Source organism: Malaclemys terrapin, chromosome 7 (assembly GCF_027887155.1).
Source record: "Malaclemys terrapin pileata isolate rMalTer1 chromosome 7, rMalTer1.hap1, whole genome shotgun sequence".
Classification (NCBI taxonomy): domain Eukaryota; kingdom Metazoa; phylum Chordata; order Testudines; family Emydidae; genus Malaclemys; species Malaclemys terrapin.
In genome coordinates, this window is record NC_071511.1 from 114,606,433 (window position 1) to 114,625,967 (window position 19,535).

At 39.5% G+C, this 19,535-nt stretch overlaps 1 protein-coding gene across 6 annotated transcripts in view; it reads right to left on the reverse strand.

Annotated features, from left to right (window-relative positions):
- Window positions 1–19,535, reverse strand: part of ATRNL1 (attractin like 1) — a 991,165-nt gene that overhangs the window by 228,045 nt on the left and 743,585 nt on the right. Inside the window, exon 27 of one of the 6 annotated variants that reach the window (XM_054034055.1) lies at window positions 15,048–15,213. The exons of the other annotated variants lie outside the window; for them this stretch is intronic. Within the exon in view, the coding sequence (XP_053890030.1) occupies window positions 15,184–15,213 (30 nt within the window). The 3' untranslated portion in view covers window positions 15,048–15,183. Of the gene's footprint in view, window positions 1–15,047; window positions 15,214–19,535 lie in introns of those variants that run through there. 6 annotated transcript variants of the gene reach the window in all.

The following is a 19,535-nucleotide window of genomic DNA, read 5'->3' on the forward strand; positions in this document are numbered from 1 at the left end:
TGTTCCAGCTGCATTAAGGAGACTTGTAGTGATGTTCAAGCCATTAACTGACCTTCAGCCATGATGGCCTGGAACTATTTACAATGTTTCTTCAGAAGATGTTCAATCAAAGAGGTGAATTTTAAGGAATTGGTATATTTGTTCTTCGCCATAAGAGCTTGATAAATTTCTATCCTGAACTGTAGGGTCACAGATGAATAAGCCTTATGAGCCAAAAGGCTAAGGCATTTTTGATCTTTGTTGTATGGGGGTTAATTTAGTGTGGTGCTTTGTGCCACATTCATTTACAGCTTCAACAACCAAGGAGTTACATGAAGTGGTACTGGAGAGAGTTGTAATTCCAGTGATCATGATGACCTCTGTACTGATAAGTACTCAGTTCCCAATAAGAAGGGAGACTCTGGTTCAGCCCCACAGAGTCTGGGGTGACTAGCCTATGCTGCAGCTCACTGATGCCTATGGTACCATAGCTACATTACTATTTTTAGCATGCCAGCCTGATGAGAGCTGCAGCGTGTATGTCTATTGGAGCTGGGAACTGCATCCTCAGTTCCAACTGTAGATGTCGCCTTAAAGAAAAAATATCAAGGAGCTTATATTTAAATACAATGAAAAAATAAAATTGTTTTTCCACATAAAGTATGTCAAAGGTATGATTAGTGCAGATTCAGATTCAAGGAAAACTATAAAGATTAGCAAATCAAGAACATTATTTCTTCACGTTAACATTGAAAATACAGATCCTTTAGGTGACAGCAAAAGATCAATGTCATGGCAAACATAGCTTAGCTCTTAGAAACACATTCTACATAAGATTTTTATCTGCTGTTTCTAAAGAGTATCTCTAAATTCAAGACATAATCTACTCATACATAAATAATTTCCTAGTTTACTGGGAACATAATCAGCTAAAATACATAGTCACGAGGCTCCATATTCTGACATTTTAAACCTATTTTATCTCTCGAAAACACTGATAACATAGGGTAGACATTATTTTAGATTAAACTATGGTACTTGACAGTAGCCACAGACCAGTTATGTTTATTATAATGGAATGGCTAAGTTACAAGCAATCACCACTATTTAAATGAAGAGATAATAGTAGACTTGAACTGCTTTATAAGGCAGTAATCAGATTCCCAAATGAATAACTTATCTGAACAAGGGAACCAGAATTACTGCAGAGAAACAGGGAATGAGGGGAGTATTGTCAAGGTGTTTAAAACTGCTGAATTATTTTCAAAACTGATTCTTAGGTTTAAACGCCACATCAGCGCAGCATGACAATACCTGGATTTCTGTTCTTGTTTCCTTCCTGATGAGTAACTGAATAGTAATGTTTCTTAAAGCTCACTAACTTTATACTCTTAAGATAACCTTCAGTGGGTAATAAGTTGCTTACACAGGAATTTTCCTGATTAGGCAATGTAATGTGGACAAAAAAGGGAATGTATTCTATTTTTAAAAACTAAAAAGGTTATTGAACTTCAAAAACCTGAAGAGGGTAGAACTGGACCAGCTGCAAAAATTGGCATTTTTCTTAACAAGGCTGCAGTTGTTGCTTTAACACATATATAACAGTTTTAAAATTACTTGCAATTATTTAAGATTTAGTAATTACATGTAGGTGAAAGCGAATTCTCAGTGTGCTGTGATAAAGCCATCATGGGCGATATCATCAGAGTCTATTATTCAGCAGGGTGGTGAAATATCAAGAAATAATTGGACTGGAAGCTTTCATTTTAATTGCTCTAGCACAGACCTGGAAAGCAAGTTTAGTGCTTCTCTTAGTATCTCTCAGATCCTTTGCATAAACATCCTATATACCACCCTTGTTTCTAGAAACCTCTTCTATGACTCCTAATTCCCTCATAAACCACCCCATTCCAAGATGGCTCCATGCCTCCCCTCCATATGCACCCCCAAGTCCATTCCTCTCTCAGGTCCCCTGCCCCACCTTCTCATGCCCTTACTTCCATACCTTTGCCCAATTTTCCCTGCTCTGCAATCTCCCATCTACTTCAGCCCAATGGTTGCAGTCAGATGGTGGTCAGCTTATAAACCTTTATACTGTAAATGTTTCTCTTTACAGTCTTAAAAACAACTCTATCTTTGACCATACAGCAACCTTGCCACATATATTAAAGGGGACATGAAGGCCTTCAAACACAACCAACTTGGAATTTTCCCACTAAGTATTCTGGAGATAGCATGACCCCAAAGAAGTGTTAGTTTGATATTTTAAAAAGTAAACTACAGAGACATTTACAAAACGTTACAACTTTAAAACGGTCTGATTTTTACCAAAGTTTCCAGGAAAATTCTACCCTGGGATAAGATGTAGTTTGCAAAATTTTAGTAAAAGTAGTTTCTCTGGGGCAGCCAAGAGGGGTTTAAGTCAATCAGGTTTATAATGGGGAACTAGAGTCAATGAGAATATGAAGTGACTACTGCCACTTCATTCTAAACAGCATATCTTGAAGACACATCATTCCATTTTATTATTTATTATTTGTTAGGTGAGCTGTTACTCAATGAAAGAATGGCAAATCTGGGCCTAAATGATCAACTTAAAAACGAATTTAAATGTTCAGTCTAAAGGAAGTACTGTTGCAATTGTTTTCCTTATCAGAATGCCTGTAATTCAAAGCTTGTTTTGTGTGTATAGAATGACTTACTCAAAACGTACTGTTAATTACCAAAGTTATAAAGAGGAAAAAAGATAAATAAAAAGATGGGCTATGCAAAGAATCTTGAATTTCAAAATAAAATAAATTCAAAAGGTAATATTTCGGTGCTTATTCATTGGACTCTATTGGTTGGAATAAAGTTGATTTAAGTAATTGCATTATATATTTATGAACATTTTACACTGTAAATAAACAGGCAGGTATTTTTTAACCCACTGAATAAAGCATATATTTTTGGTTTTTCAGAAGAATGAAGGAAAAGGCAGATGCTGCCAAGATGAATAATCTAAACTGGCCAGAAAGGACTGAACAATTGGAGATGACAGCAGATTAACATTTGGTGTTAAGCACCAAAAACAATGCAATGTTTATTAGTTTCCAAATGAAAAACTCATCCTCCATCCTGGGCCACATTATTCAATTGCTTAAGCCAAACGGGCTCTTCATCAGCTTCTGTCTTGCCTTATGTTCTCATTTCCCTAGAAATATATGGTAATGAAGGTCCTTTTAACAGATGTTCCTCTAGACTCATTAACTCCTGAGCCTCATTGTTCATATTATCCACCAAAAGCTAGTTTATTAGAGCAAACAAGCATTGAAAAATTGAAAAGCACAAAGAACTTTCACCATAATACTGAACCCTAGTATATACACTGGCTCAATCACATGCGGATGCTAATAACTATATTGTACTGTGCTTACATAGTGTCCACAGTAATGGGGGAATTCCCAATGCCTCTAAAGAGAGAGATTTTCTATGTGACTCGAGGCAATGATTCAAATTGCAACTGTCCTGGTTATTGATAACTAAAAGCACAAAGTACTTTTGATCACAGTTGCCTGAGGGAGAGTTCTTTAAGCAAGCTTAAATAAAAAAAACTGTAGTACATGCAGCCACCTTCAGCGTCTATGAAAGTAAAACATTAAAATCTCTAATGATTTCAGCCAACTCCCACGAAATAAAATGCTCAGAATAATGAAAGTAGACATATGGACAAACCATAACTATGTGCTGGAAATGCTTTATATTGCAACAATAATTGATAGGTGGTAGGGTTTATTTAATACATATAAAGAATTAGTTTAGTTTTTCACTTTCTGCCAGGAGGCGCTTTTTCGTCTAATGCTTACTTTATATTTAGTTGTTGTGTAATTATAGATTTATTATTCAAAATTTCAGGGATGTCATTCTCAATTTTCAACAATAAAATCTTTAATAAGGTATGTAACAGAAAGAGTATTGCCAACCTGAAGAATTCAAAAAAATTAGTCAGATCCCATTAACAGATAAAAGCTCATAAGAACAAAAAATCATGTTTTTTTTAAGGACTTTTTTTCGTCTTTTATTTTTTCAACTCCCGCTGCCCATCCCGAGAGAGAGAGAGAGAGAGAGAAAATCAGTGTTGTCCACTCTCCCAAATTTATTGGATAAGATGATTTTTGCCCCTAAAGAAGGAGCGCTCACTCCCACAGATGCTTGTGCCCTGCTTAGCAATTTATTTTGTCCCTACCCAATCAGTTCAACAATCACCTTCACCACTACAGCCCCCTTCATTCCTGCCTCCTCCATTCAGGCCCCCTCTTTACCTCTACTCTTCCTAGAGCCCTTCCCCGCACTCTCCCAGGCCGGACGGGCTACAGCAGGGTCCATTCTCCTTCTTCCAGACTGAGAGGGGGGGCAGCTCCAAGGGCTCTTCACCCCTACCTTCCGCTTCCCAGGTCAGGTTCTGCTGGGAGGATGAGGGGAGGTGCAGATACAGTGTCCTGTCCCTGTTGCTCAGAGTGGGGAGAAGGGAGCAGACCTGCCCTGAGCTGCTGGGTTCTTTGGCTCTAGGGTGACTAGATGTCCCCATTTTATAGGGACAGACCCGATATTTGGGGCTTTTTCTTATATAGACTCCTATTATTCCCCCACCCCCATCCCGATTTTTCACACTTGCTATCTGGTCAGCCTATTTGGATCCCTCCCAGCTCTGTACCTCCTGTGAGAATGTCTTCACGTTGCTGAATGGAAGAAGAGCAAGTCCATGCAATAGTTTAGCCGTGGCCGCTCTAGTTGCTTATTCTGACCCAGGAGATGGGCAAGTTGAGCAGAAAGCCAACCAGAGGGCTCAAATTTGCTAGAGGGCTGGAGTTTCTTACATCATCATGACACTGGCTCCAGAATCACACTACTCATGACAAAATCAGGAGAGTTGGCAACACTTCAGTAGTTCATTACTGTACACAGACTGAAAGTCCAGAAAAAAAAAATCAAAACATCTCAAGAGAGATCAAATCCTGCCAGTTTTCTAATATTTTAATATATTTTCCATCTTGTCGGTAAATTAAAAACCTCTTCTTTTGTGTGTTCGGCTTTTTGAATGACTCATATTCCTAGTTTAATCTCAGATTATAAAAGGTTTTGTATGAAGATTGACAGCAACAAACCGCCAATCGCTAAATAAATTTGGGCCAAAATGTGTGTCTTCACATATAAAGCTATTTAATCACCTACTTGTAGTTGTCATTTTAAAAAAAAATCTTAAAATACACTGTACAAATTAGAGAAATTATATGTTTCTAGAAAAAGAGTAATGGATTTTAAAAGGAAGATTGTATGCCGTGTTGTTGTCAGCCTGTTGGTCCCAGGGTATTAGAGAGACACGGTGGGCGAGGTAATATCTTTTATAGGACCAACTTCTGTTGGTAAGAGACAAGTTTTCAATCTTACACAGGGCTAAAAAATCTGTTCAAACCTTGTATTTAGCAGTGATACTTGGAGTTAGCTTCCCAGACCTGAAGAAAAGCTCTATGTAAACTCGAAAGTTCTCTCTCTCTCATCAACAGAAGTTGGTCCAAAAAATATATATTACATCACCCACCTTGTCTCTCTAAAAGGAAGATTGTAATTTAACTCAATTATTTCCTTCAATTTAAAAAAAATATTTACTGTTTAAGAGGCCAACCCCACACTCACTCACTACCAGCAAGTGTATTGCTTTATAATCTCTGGGACTGTGCTCGGAAGTCTGCATTAGTGGGATGACAAGAACAAGCAGTGCCAGTGCTGGATTAAGGAATGCACCCTGCCCCGAATGCCTTTTGTTGTAGAAGCCCTCTGAGTTATTTTTTGGGGGGAGAGAGAAAATGAAGGTGAAAATCCTTCACCCTGCACTTCTCATATTGGCCACAGGTTTTCAAATAGGTATGATATGCTCTTGGCTGTATTTACTTCTTGATATACTGTGGGCAACCCTTCATTTGCATTAAAAGTAGATACAGTGTAAATCCCTATGCACCAATGGGAGAGCAGACTGAAAATTAATACATGTACCTCCCAGAAACATATAGCAATCTGTTAAAAGAATAAAAAAAATATTTTCTGATGCTATGAGGTAAAGGGTAAAAATATCATGTTATCAAAAAATTGTAACATACTGTGTATTCATAAAATCATTTCTATATGCTCATGCCTCAGTAAATAGACAACTGAACAATAAATATTTATCATCCTTTATAGATTAGGAAATAAAGATTTCACATTTGCATCAAAATTGATTATGAAGTAAATGTCAGTTTTGTTACTTCCAAAACTGTGTTCAGTTTAAATATTAAAGTGAGACAAGCATTCTGATGCAAAATAAATCAGCATTGTATTGTCTGACAGTCACCCAGGGTACACCATAACATAACTCAGATCAGATCTGACATACTCGCTACCACAATTCATTATTGCCATATTCTGTATCTAAAAGGTGTTGTGTAAGTTCTCATATATAAACTGGCAACACGTTGGCTATTAATATTAGTGTGGTGTATGTATGCAAGAAGTATTATAAACGTGTGTTTGAAATATGTTCTTAAAATGTGTGTCAGGCAAGGCTTAGGTCATCCCGCCCTAGACAAAGGAATGTGGTTCCGCCTGCTTGAATGCATCTCCAAAGTAAATGAAGTGAGGAGAGACAATGAAATTACATTTACATGAAGGGTAGACAAAGCCATCAGGCAAACCAGTGTGGAAGATGGCCACTCTCAACGGGTGATAGAAGCTGAAGCTCCAGGAAATCTTCCTGTCTTCTGAAGCAAGGTCATTGGACTTTGGAAAACAAAAGCAAGGACAGAAAGCCATTTTGGCATATATTGCTGGGCAGATGCAAGAGGCCAGAGCTCCCATACATCTAAGAAAAGTGGCACCTTTCAACTAAGGGGGTTGAAAGCCTCTGGAAACTGAATACAAGTGAGAAACCTGCTTAGAACAAGACTGTAATTTGCTGAAGTTAAATTTAGTCACTAGAAAGTGTTTTGTTTGTAACTTTTCTTATCTCTTTCTTATCTCTTACTAGAAATCACTTACTCTTACAGTCTTTGTTAATAAACTTCTTTAGTTTTATTATGAGAAGAGCAGTGCTCGCTGGTAGTGTCATATAGTGGTTAGCGTGTTAGAGCTCTGTTTGCCATGTTTGTTTCAGGTCTCGGAAACGTACTTAGAGTGTCACACCCAGGGGTGCTGGAACAATTTTTACTGTGGGGGTGCTGATGATGGAACCCATGTATTTGGTGTTGGTTATTATTACTTCAAGTTAGGGGGTGCGGCAGCATTTCCCAGCACCCCTCAGTTCCAGCACCACTGGTCAGAGTTAAATACAAAGCAGAACTGACTGTCAAGCTTAAGTAGTTAACACATGCTGCAAAAGACAATTCAAGGTGAAACTAAAAGAGAAGATACGCTGGATCTGCCTGGATTCCCTTGTTTGGGTATCTTGGGAAGCATGTCCTTGGGGTGGGTTTGTGGAGGATGAGGTTATAGTGTTTCACTTGGAGTTGACTGGGAAAGGACTTGATTATATCCTTAAACTCCTGGGTGAAATGTGAATCTGTTCCACCTTGTATTTAGCTGTGACACTGGATATCTTTCCCAGACCTGAAGAAGAACTCTGTGCAAACTTGAAAACTTGCCTCTTTCACCAACAGAAGTTGGTCCAACAAAAGATATAGTCTCATCCAGCTTGTCTCATCTCATTAAGCCAGCTTGTCTCTTTAATAAGTGGGGGACAAACATGGCTAAATCAACAATGCAAACAGGATTTCATATGTTTATTTAGACTTAACCACATGCTGTGAAATAGCAAAACATTACTGACAGAAAAACTGGAATGATTTCAAAGACAAAATCAATCTTACAAAAAAACCCTCTTTTGTAGAAGATAAAATGGCAGAGATAAAAGATCTTATCTGTCAAAACACTCCTTTGCCATGTGCCTACAAAAACTTGACACCAGTTAGACTGCTCATGCACTGATACCTGTCGTGCTGAACAATATGGTCTCACTGTTTCCTTGTATTCCCCCATCTACCTATTTGTATCCATCTCATGTCTTATAGTTAGATTTTAAGCTCTCTTATACAACAGTCCACAACACCTAGCACAGTGCATGACAGGGGCTCCTAAGTGCTATGGTAATGCAAATAAATAATAATTAAATGGCAAAAAAAATAATTAATGCAGAGTTACAACTGCCCGGTGATAGCTCGTGCTCTTCCAGAATGTCAAGTTCAGCAAGACTCAAACTTTCAAAAATCAGGAAGTATAAAATTAAGGTAAATGCCCACATGACTCTTCACCAGAGAATGTTGTGATAGCTAAGACTATAACAGTGTTCAAAAAAGAACTAGATAAATTCATGGAGGATAGGTCCATCATTTGCTATTAGCCGGGATGGGCAGGGATGGTGTCCCTGGGCAACAGGGGATGGATCACTTGATGATTACTGCATACCTTGTGGTTCCAGTCTGCATCATTTCAATGCAGAATTGTGTAGATTGTCAGTAGCATGGCATTGGAGTCTTCTTCTCATGGGTATTGTCAGTAGCAATGGGGGATATGAGAGCAGTCTGTGGATTTAATGATGAGTAGGGTAAAGTGTAGGCTTAGATGGTATCCTGTGTGCAAGGGTGAAGAGGTTACAAAAAGGGCATGATTTGGTTGTTACATTTTGCAGGTGTGGTATTCTGTCAGAGGAGCAAGCTCACTGTTCATCTAAGACTCTGAAAAGGGGAGAGAGTCAGAAGGCCTTGGTTTAAAGGGCTGAGAGTCTACTACTGCTAGACTGACACTGAATGTCCTATTAGAAGGACTGGACTTGTATGAGTGTACTTTCCACATAACATCCAAAGAGGGTGCTCTGATGGAGACTAATCCTTGACTGGGAATGTGTGTGTTATGGGTGTATTGGGGCATTGCTCAAAGGAGGCGGAGTTGAGGATGTGTGCGTGTTTACCTTAACTCTGTATTTTCTGATTTTCAGAAGTTTGGATTTTGCTGAACTTGACATTCTGGAAGGGCACAAGCTATCACCAGGTAACCTTAACTCTCCATTAATTTTTTTTTTTGCCATTTAATTTTATATCTTTTTAAACAGAAAGTGAAATATTTATTTGTAGGAGATGGTGGTTATTTAGACAGTTGTGGTCTCATTTGGTTTGCAATTGCTATACTGTGGCTTGGTAATAATCAAAAGATCAACCTTTTATATAGTGCTTTTCTAACCAATAAATCTCAGAGAACTTTCATCATTATCCCCATGTTGCAGATGGGAAACTGAGGGTCAGAGACATGAAGTGACTTGTCCATGGTCACCCAGCAGGCCAGTGGCAGAGCTAGAAATAGCCCAGTACAGCAGTCTTTCCACTAGGCCACACAGTTCCTATGTAATTCCTCAGTGATCCTCCCTACTTTTGCACATTTTGTCATAGTGGAATGGAGAAAATGGTAATGCTTTGAAATGGTTACAATGTGTAGTTGCTACCAGGGCCAGTGAGACACCACAGATGAGATTTTTATGTCCCAAAACCTTGACCGTTTTATTCCCTGGTGGTTACTTAAAGCGTGAGAGTGAATACTGGTGCATCTCTCTACGTCTCCACCTCCTACCCCAGCATTCCCTGCAACATTTAACTCCTCACTAACATTTCCAGCTCCCCCTTCCCCCATCTCATTAAGCCATTAGTTGGCACTAAAATAGCTATTAACAGGCAAGAAGTTGCTTCTTGCTGTTTCCTGCCCTATGCAGCTGCATACACATATCTCAGGTAGCAGCTTACTAGAAGGTCACACATTACCTTTGTTATGTGCAAATTGAGCTGGGCTTCTCACTCCCACTATCTATCTCCATCTGGAGCTTCTGCCCCTGCTTCAGCCCCTCATCCATACACCAGGTCCACCACATCTGGAACTCCTTCAAACCAGGCCACACCCACTTCACATACTGATGAGCAATCATTGCTATTCATTTTATGGATTTCAGATGTTTTAATCTGTGTTGCCTTCATTCCTCCCCTCCCAGCTCACAGAGAAGAGCAGGGAAAGGGGCTCAGACACCCAAGAATAAGTAGGGTCCTCCAGATTCCAGAAGACAGAACAGGCAGGGAGAGAGGCTCCGACACCTGCAGAGAGGTAGTGCTCCCCCAGATCCCAGCACACACATGGAAGGGGAGAATTCAGGGGTGACAGCCCCCTAACTTCTTTTGCTACCCTTCACATTTTCAAATCCCTCCTGTCTTCTGCCTTCCCCTTACCTGCCACCATTCCTTCTCGTTTATCCCCTTCCCCATAATACACCCATTCCTCACTTCAGACCCAAACCCCTCTCCCCATATTGCCACCGATTCTTGCACCCCTAATCATCATTCCCCACTCTTTCCAATGAGCATTTGAGTGTGTAATTTATTTTCTTTTCAAAAATTGTTTCAGCACCTTCTTAATATTCAGTTGTATTCTGCTTAAGAGAGGCAGATTTTTCCCCAACTGTTTATAGTTCATCCTCAGATTTCTGCCTAGTGTGGTTTCAAACTTTGAAGGTACTAGAACCTGTGAATTTAGTGAAATGCTCCTTTCTTCTGGGGGCTGTATCTCAGGAACCCTGTGCTCGAATGACCCCATATTTGGATCACTAATCCTACGATACATTCCCAATGAGGTGTAGCACATTTTAAGATAGTCCATGTAAGCACATGGATTTTAGAGCACTTAGGAGGGGTGTGCTTTAAACAGAAAGGCCTTCCCAATCTTACCTAGTGATGAGCTGTTGCTCCATTATAATTATAATACAGAACTGTGACTCTGCTATATTGTATGTATAGTAATGTATGAAATTAGAGGGTGAATGGAGGGGAGGGGCTCTCTGCATCAATCAACAGTGTAGCAGGTGCAGAGAGGTATTAGGTGCCCATTCAGTGAGATGTTCTCAGTTGAAAGAATACCCGATGGAGATTAATATAGCGCTGAGCTGTGTGCACTGCTCCATTCATGTCAGTGGGTGTTCCCGCTCCCCTTCCCCCAGTGCTGGAGAGTTTCTGATATGTGTCAAGCATACCCATCATTCTCAGAGATACAAAGAGAGAACAAAAATAGCTGTCTACATTTTTTCCCTTTAAAATAATCTTTTTATACTGTGTTATGTATAGGGCAACTGTCTGCTTACAGTTTCTAAGCAAGTTTTCAGATTTTTCACATTGTTCCTGCATTTTGTTCTGCTGTTTGACTAGTTCACACTGTTTTGCTATCTGTATAGCTGTGGGTAGATTTAAGGCTCTGTGTACACTAGAAATGCTAGAGCAGCAGAGCTGCAACTGCACTACTCTAGCACTATAGTGTAGACACTAACTACAGTGATGGAAGGAGTAAATCCACCTGTCGGAGGCAGTCAGTTCTTCCATTGACCTAGTGCTGCCTATATTGTGACTTAGGTTGGTTTCACTAAGTCTCTCGGAGTATCTCTCCTGTTTCAGAAACACTTTAAATCAAAAACATGCCTGGCAACCTGAACGGAATCTGAAGTTTTCAGATTCATTAAGCCAGAACATGAGAGCATTATTTCTTTTCCACAGCAGGTATAGTTTAAATGGTAGTAATTTGAATGCCAAAATTAACCTTGGTTAATCAGATCATATAGAACTGATTGAGTTATTTGTGTAAAGCTACCACACCACTGTAAATAATGACTGCTATGTCAAGGGACAAATTATTTCACACCAAAGCTGTTTTATAAATGCTAACAGAATTATTTGTACATCTTGAAGAACAAAAGTCCTTCATTATAGCTCAAGTTTTCTGACTATGTCACCATTTCAATCTTCTTGAGCCCATGGATATCCTAAAGACCTATAACCACTCAATGGACATACTTTAGAAATGGTTTATGTTACATGGATGCACAGTGTTGCTCACACAGGAGCAAAGGACTTTTAAAATATTTAAGTGTCTGATTCTGATCTTTCATATAGCAGTTTTACATTAGGATAATTCCATTAGCATCAAGGGAGTCACTCCTGATTAACATTGGTATCCAATCCTATAAATCTGTTCTGTGAGCCATATTCATTGAGCAGTTATCATATGATTGCTGTAAATTAAATCACGTGGTGATAACATAATCATATATTTATGTATAGTGATTTTCACCCTTTTTACGACTGCATCTCTTACCACAGTGAGATCAAAAAGTTCTCTCATTGCTACAATCACTATCCTAGTATCCACAGGTGTATGCCTCCAGCCTCCTAGTTTCTACTCCTCCCAACCTGCTATGCCTTTGGGGGCAACAACACTTATCCCACACGCTCCCCCACTCTCCCGACCTGTTCCATGAACAGGAGGAAATCTCCACCCCACAGCAAACTCTTCCCCTTTAAATTTACAGCTACTTAATTTTTTTTAAAGTATATAATCGTAGAGTAGGTGAGAATCAAATTCTACCTGGTAACATAGCTAACTTCTTCAGCATCTTGCTGCTTCAATCACCGGCAAGTACATTCATGATAGATGATGCAGGTAGAAAAATATAGTCTCTGAGGCCACGCGTACATTACTGGCACTACAGTGCCATAGCTACAGTGCTGTAGCTATGCCATTGCAACCCAATTCAGACTACCACAATGGATGGAATTTTGCCATCACTGTAGAAACTCCACCTGCCTGAGTGATGGTAGCATTCTTCCATCAACTTATCTGTGTCTATACTGGGGGTTAGGTTGTCATAGGTTTCAAGGATAATCAAACCACTACAATAATGTAATCTAGTTGTTACAAAGGCACAGATTAGTGTGGCAAGGTCCTAATCTAAAATAAAATGTTTTCAGATGCATACAAATACACAAAGTTGTTCTTGGGCACAAATGTCATCTGGGGTTCAATGAACAGACAGTGGTCCAAGGACATGCCCAAAATGTTAACCTCATGGACAAATTACCTGAAACACAAGAGCAAGAACCATCCTTCTTATGACATAATAATTTCCTCAACCTAGCAGCATCACCTCTGGTTTGTCTAGTTTGCGCCTCAGCCACTTCACTGTCATCCAAATCCAATCTCAACCAGACACGGATGAGGAGGAGGGGGGAGAGGAAAGATACTTCACCATTCTAGTCTGATGAAAATAAATCAGAGCCACAGGCCATATGCATGTACTGTGCCACTCTCTTTCCTAGTGTCCTCACAGTTCGTATCTGATGGATGCTAATAGAGCCTTGTGGAGCCCTTCAAATTATCCATTGGGGCAGAAATGCAATTGCCTAAAAGCACCCTTTAGAACCTCTGACATAAAAGAACGAACAACATTAGAATAAAACCATCTACCCCAGCCAGGTACCATGTGGGAGTTAATAGGAAGGAGAGCAAGTATGGTCCACTCTTTGGTTAGGATGCTAGCTGAGGACTTGGGATACCAGGCTCGAGTCCCTGTTCTGCCAAAGATTTCCTGAATTACTTTGGTAAGTCACAGTCCTTCTGTGCCTGAGTTCCCCATCTGTCAAATGGGAATAGTATTATTTCCCTACCTCAGAGGAGTGTTGTGAGTATGGTAACGGAGACCATATAAGTACCTAAAATAAAGCCTTGTAGTTAATAGCACCAAAGAACAGAGTGGATACTAAAATCATTATCACTCAACCCAACAAAACCAATGCCATCTCCACTCCTAAAGCCTGATTGAAATGGATGAAGAAAATGTGAGGATTCTAGACTACATCTATATTTCCTTGCCATAGATTTCTTGATAACTTTCCCAAAGCAAGGGGGTTTAGAGACAATATGATAGGTGTCAGATTGCTGGCATCACTCAATGGCTTCTTGAGACATCGCCTAATTAGCATTCATATCAGAAAAGTGACCACCCTACCCAATAGATTCACTTCCCCACTTTCTTTTATGGGTGTATGGGTCCTGCTTGCAGCTCAACACTTCATAATTACATCCTGATATATAATGAGCAAAATGGTCACAAACTCCACAGAGCATTTGTCTCCTCCACATGAAGCAGCCAGAAGTAGCCACAAATAGATGCGAAAGCAAACCGAACAGTCTGAATATTATTTTATGTATCTGTAACACTTTCTATCCCAAAGTATTTCATAGAGAAGTAGAAACTCCATACTGGCACCAGACACAACTGAAATGAACCAATCCATGAGAGAATGGGCCACCACCAAATGGCACGGTCAGAAACTGGAGACAGGAAGTTTTGCCAGAAGACACAGAAACATGAGAGACAGAGACATGGGAATCTTTCGTGTCCATGAAAAGAAACAGGAGCTCATCTTTTAAGGTCTCGTGTGAAAGATCCACACATACTAAACTGAGGAAAACTCCATCTCTATACTTTGGATCAATTTATTTTTAATTATATGTTTAGTGAATATTACACACAGTTTTGAATGGTAGATATGTTTTGCTGTATAACATTTACTGAAATTTCATGTATTTTCTTACCAATTCCCTACACAAGTTTTAAAACAAATAAAAGAAAAGCAGTAAAATAGCATATAAAATCCAAACAATTCATTTGAGAACCTGACAGCAAAATTGTTTTTATTTGGTATTTTATTTTTATATATCTAACTCTGTACTATATCTAGATCATGTTTCATTCTTGTTTAAATGAAAAGTTATGGTATTCTGTTGTTTACAATAAAAAAAAATTATACTAAAAGTGTCAGTACCTAAAGCATGTTGCCAAAATCTTTAGACTAACAGAGCAATAATGTGATATAATATGATGTGATTTCAATCAGATGATTGCAATTCTATTTCTATTTAAGATTAATATTTAAAGTAGTCTCAAAAATGACTGATACTGAGGCTGCTGGGAAAGATTTGGAACTTTTAAATTATTTTGTTTAACGTTTCCTTTGTATATAAAGCATCTCTCAAGCTAAGCCTAATTTTGCTTTAGCATTAGAGAAGTTAAGAGAAAACATGATAACATTCACAGTTCATGTCTGAGTTACAGGTGCTATCATAAAAGAGTTTGCTCCTCCACCTATGCAATAAAAAACTCTGCTTAATTAAATTTAGGGAGTTCAAGGGATAAAATTTATTTCGTGGCTCACTACATTTCAAAACAAATAGATTCTGTGGGGCAAACCCTGAAGTCTTTACTCAGTTTTGACTCAATCCTTACTCTTGCAAAACTCCCAGTGTAGTCAACTGCAACCTCAGGATTTGAGCCTTTGTTTACAAACAGGTGGCTGATATAAGCAATCCCTGAAAATTAAAAAAATAAATTTTACCAATTAGACCGAGAACATTTTGTAACCTTACCAATTATATGCAAATGAAACTTGTTTACATGTTAAGTTTATAGCTTTAGACAGAATTTGAAACTGTAGTTTGAGATCTACTGAAGTCAATAACCAATGTTTAAATATGGTAGGTGTTGAAATTTAACATACAGATTTACTCAGTACACTCTCTAATATTTTGCACAATGCACTCTTTATATAAATCATCTACCCTGTCACTTTGGGGTGCTATAAACAGGTGGGGGGGGGAGGTGGAAGGTAACCTAAAACTAAAGATCATTTTTAATTTTTTTAAATATCATGGCCCACTATCTTAATTGGATGGGGCTTCACTTTCACGAAGCCATCACTGTTCAGTCTTGACAGCATTTACATCATCATATTTGTTGCTGACATTCTGGCACTGCCCCTGGAAATCCATTAGGTTTTAGATGTAATTGTGACAGAAAAATATGTGGACAGTCTGCAACAGGAGAACGGGGGAAAGGCTATGTTGTTCCACACACAGTTCATTTAGAGTAAATAGACTCTTAAAATAGAAGCTATGTACTCAAATGACAAAAGTGATACATGCCAGAGGGACGAAGGGCTGTCTGCAAATAATCATTTTAGTCTGACAATTGGAAACTAAATATTGAGCCAACCTGTCACATGACATGCTGTCACATTAGAAATTATCTAAGTTCTTCAAGTTCTATTACATTAATTTAATACTGTTCACACATGGCAACTAACCATGTTACACATTTCATGTCTTTGCTTTTATCAGAGATATTTTCTTCTTTATGTAATATATATAAAAATATTCTATTATAACCATATTAAAATTAGATTAAAATAGGCATTTAAGCAAATAATTGTTTGTTTTGACCTATTAAAGTCCTAAATGGCTTGGAATCAGCCTACCTAAAAGGCTACCTCCACCCCTATAATACACATCCATAGAATCATATAAATGTAGGGCTGGAAGGGACCTCATTTAGTCTTGCCCCCCTGCACTGAGGCAGGGCCAAGTAAACCTAGACCATCCCTGACAAGTGTTTGTCCATCTTCTTCTTAAAAACCTTCAAAGATAGGGTTTCCACAACCTCTCTTGGAAGGCAATCCCAGAGCTTAACTACCTTAATAGTTAGAAAGATTTTCCTAATATCTAACCTAAATCTCGCTTGCTGCACATTAAGCCCACGGTGTCTTGTCCTACCTTAAATGGACATAGAGAACAACTGATCCCTGTACTCTTTACAACAGCCCTTAATATATTTGAAGACTATTAGGTACTGCCTCAGTCTTCTTTTCTCAAGACTAAACAGGCCTTGTTTTTTTTAACCTTTCCTCATAGATGAGGTTTTCTACACTTTTTATCATTTTTGTTGCTCTTTTTTGGACCCTCTCCAATTTATCCAAATCTTTCCTAAAGTGTGCACCCAGAATTGGACACAATACTCCAGCGGAGGCCTCACCAGTGCCAAGTAGAGTGGGACAATTACCTTAGTGTCCAATGTACAACATTCCTGTTAATATACCCCAGAATATTAGCCTCTTTCACAACTACATCACATTTTTGACTCATATTCAATTAGTGATCCACTATAATCCCAGCTGCTTTTCAGCAGTACTACTGCTTAACCCATTATTCCCCATAGTTTTAGTTAGTGGAGGTGCCAATGCTATTTCCCCCTCAATATAATAGAGGGGGTAGTTGAGTTGGCAAGGAATTTTCCATAAGGGCCCTGGGACTTCGCACCCGTTGTCCAAAACAGACTGAATTTGGTGATGCTGTAGGCCCCATTGTCTCACTTGGCCTCTGAAGAGAAGTAGGGGGATTGAAGTACGGATTGATGTGAAGGAAGGGTAGCAGGTGATTATGCACTGTAGCTGATTGGAAGGGGTGACCTGACTGTACTGAATCTTGGTTTTTTAAATAAATGGAGATATCTTATCTCCTAGAACTGGAAGGGACCTTGAAAGGTCATCAATTCCAGCCCCCTGCCTTCACTAGCAGGACCAAGTACTGATTTTGCCCCAGAGCCCTACGTGGCCTCCTCAAGGATTGAACTCATAACCCTGGGTTTAGCAAGCCAACACTCAAACCACTGAGCTATCCCTATAACTGTTCAGGCACTCAAGAGCCACAAAGCTTATCCAGGCCCTCATCTCACATTTTGATTACTGCAACCTCTTCTTCAGTCTTGGCAAATGTAATCTTGCACTCCTTACATCCATTCAAAATACTGCTGCAAAGCTCACTTTCCTGTCATCACTTTGATCACATCACTCCTCACTCTGCTTCCCTCCACTGGTTCCCCTTCTCTATCACATGAAATTCAAATACTTGTCTTCACTTTCAAAGTCCTTCATGACCTATCCTCACCTTACCTATCATCCCTCAGATAGTACCACTATGTTGACTCCTGACATCCCAATGATGCCAGCCTTCACCACTCACTTGTTACATTTTCATACAAGCACCTTTGTGCTTTCTCCCATGCTGTTCCTTTATGCTTGTGAGACGCTCCCTATTAACACCTCTATGTCTTTCTTCAGCTTCCTCTTTAAAACTCTCCTCTGCCATGATGCCCACAAAAAAGAAAAACTTGGCAGCTAGTATTCTCACACCACTGTCTATCATGGAGACCAATATTGTCTTATTGTTTTCTTGTGCTCCCCCAACTGTGTGTGTGTGAATCCATCTGTTATCTTTTGGGTTACAGTGAGAGCTCTTTGGGGCAGAGACTATCTTTTTGTTATGTACATGTACAGTGCCTAGCACAGTGGGGCCCTGATCCTACCTCAATATAAATACTCAGACAAAAATATTATAATTTCAAGTGGCTTTTTGTGGGAAATAAACCAGGTTCAAATTAACCACAGAGTATGGAAAAGAAAATGTTTAGGGCCTGGTTCTGGCCAGTCCCGTATGTGCGTACAAGGCCTGGGGAAGGATACAAGTAACTTTCCACTTTTCCATTTGCATCTGTGCACGGGGGATGACCAGAATCCTGTTTGGGAGTGTGCAGTCCCTGATCCCTTCTAGTGTCTCCGTGTAAGCTAATTGGCCAAAAGGAGATCTCTGCAAGAGCAGGACTAAGGTGTGTCCATGCCCTTCTTGCCAGACATTGACCACAGGAGAGCTACCCCTCCAACTTGTGAACTTAGAGAACACAAAGGAGGGATTCTGGCTGCCTCAGCTGGGAATCTGGGAATTCCCAGCCCTGGCATGGTATTTCTGCATCCCTCACTCCTATGCCTTGAGTACAAAAACGTGTCCTTAAAGCAAAGGTGCTAAAGTTTTGCCTTTTTCCATTCTAACACCTTACTTTCAGTCATTCAGAACTTTTAAAAACTATCACCTTTGGGACTCGATTTTTCAGTGCTTGATCTCAGACTTAAGATCTATATTTTTTGAAAATCTGAGAAACAAACAATTGGGCCATTTTTGAGTAGAAAGATAAAAAAAATCCTCCAGGAATGGAGTGCACCCAGCACTGGAGCATGAAGTTTCTATCCTACAGAGATCACAGCCACTGTTCCCTGACTTAGCCAACGCTTGCGGCATAGACACATTTTCCAATCCATAGCATAGGGGGCGATCATTTTCCAGGAGTGCAGCTACATCAAGCAAGAAGTCTGGGAGTAGAACATTTATAATTGTTAGGAAAATTGTCCTGAATGGAGAAAAGTGCCTTGGAATGTCCTGGTGAAATCCAGTTTTGATTTAACCAAGTTAAATATAAACATCAGTGAGTGGAAGAGATGAGATTTTAACTCATGTTCTCCTTGCTCTCAGCTCAGTATACCTTTTCCTAGGTATTTTGGATGGGGTCTTTCCCTCTTGCTCTATTCATGCCACCATCCAAATTGGGAGCCTGGATCAGCTGAAATATGATACACTTTGAGAATGGTGCTTGCCACATGAAAGCGAAGTTTCCCTTAAGCTATTTCCAATGGTCCTGAAGCCAACAGCTGTTCTCCTGGAAGACAACAACCCCCTATGCCAGGTGTAGTCAAAAGGCAGACTGCGGACCAAATCCAGACCACCAGACACTTTTGAACAGTTCCCGAAATCTTTTTACTTATTTTTTTAAATTATTTTCTCTGGAGTCTGGATCTTGACCAAGAAATGTGGACCTTGACAACAAATAATTGACTACTCCTGCCCTATGCTATGGATAGGAAACTGTGTCCATGCTGCAAGCCTTCGTTCAGCCAGGGAGCAATGGCTGTGGTCTCTGGGGGAGAGAAACTACATGCTCCAGTGCTGAGTGCTCTCCAGTCCCTGTTGAA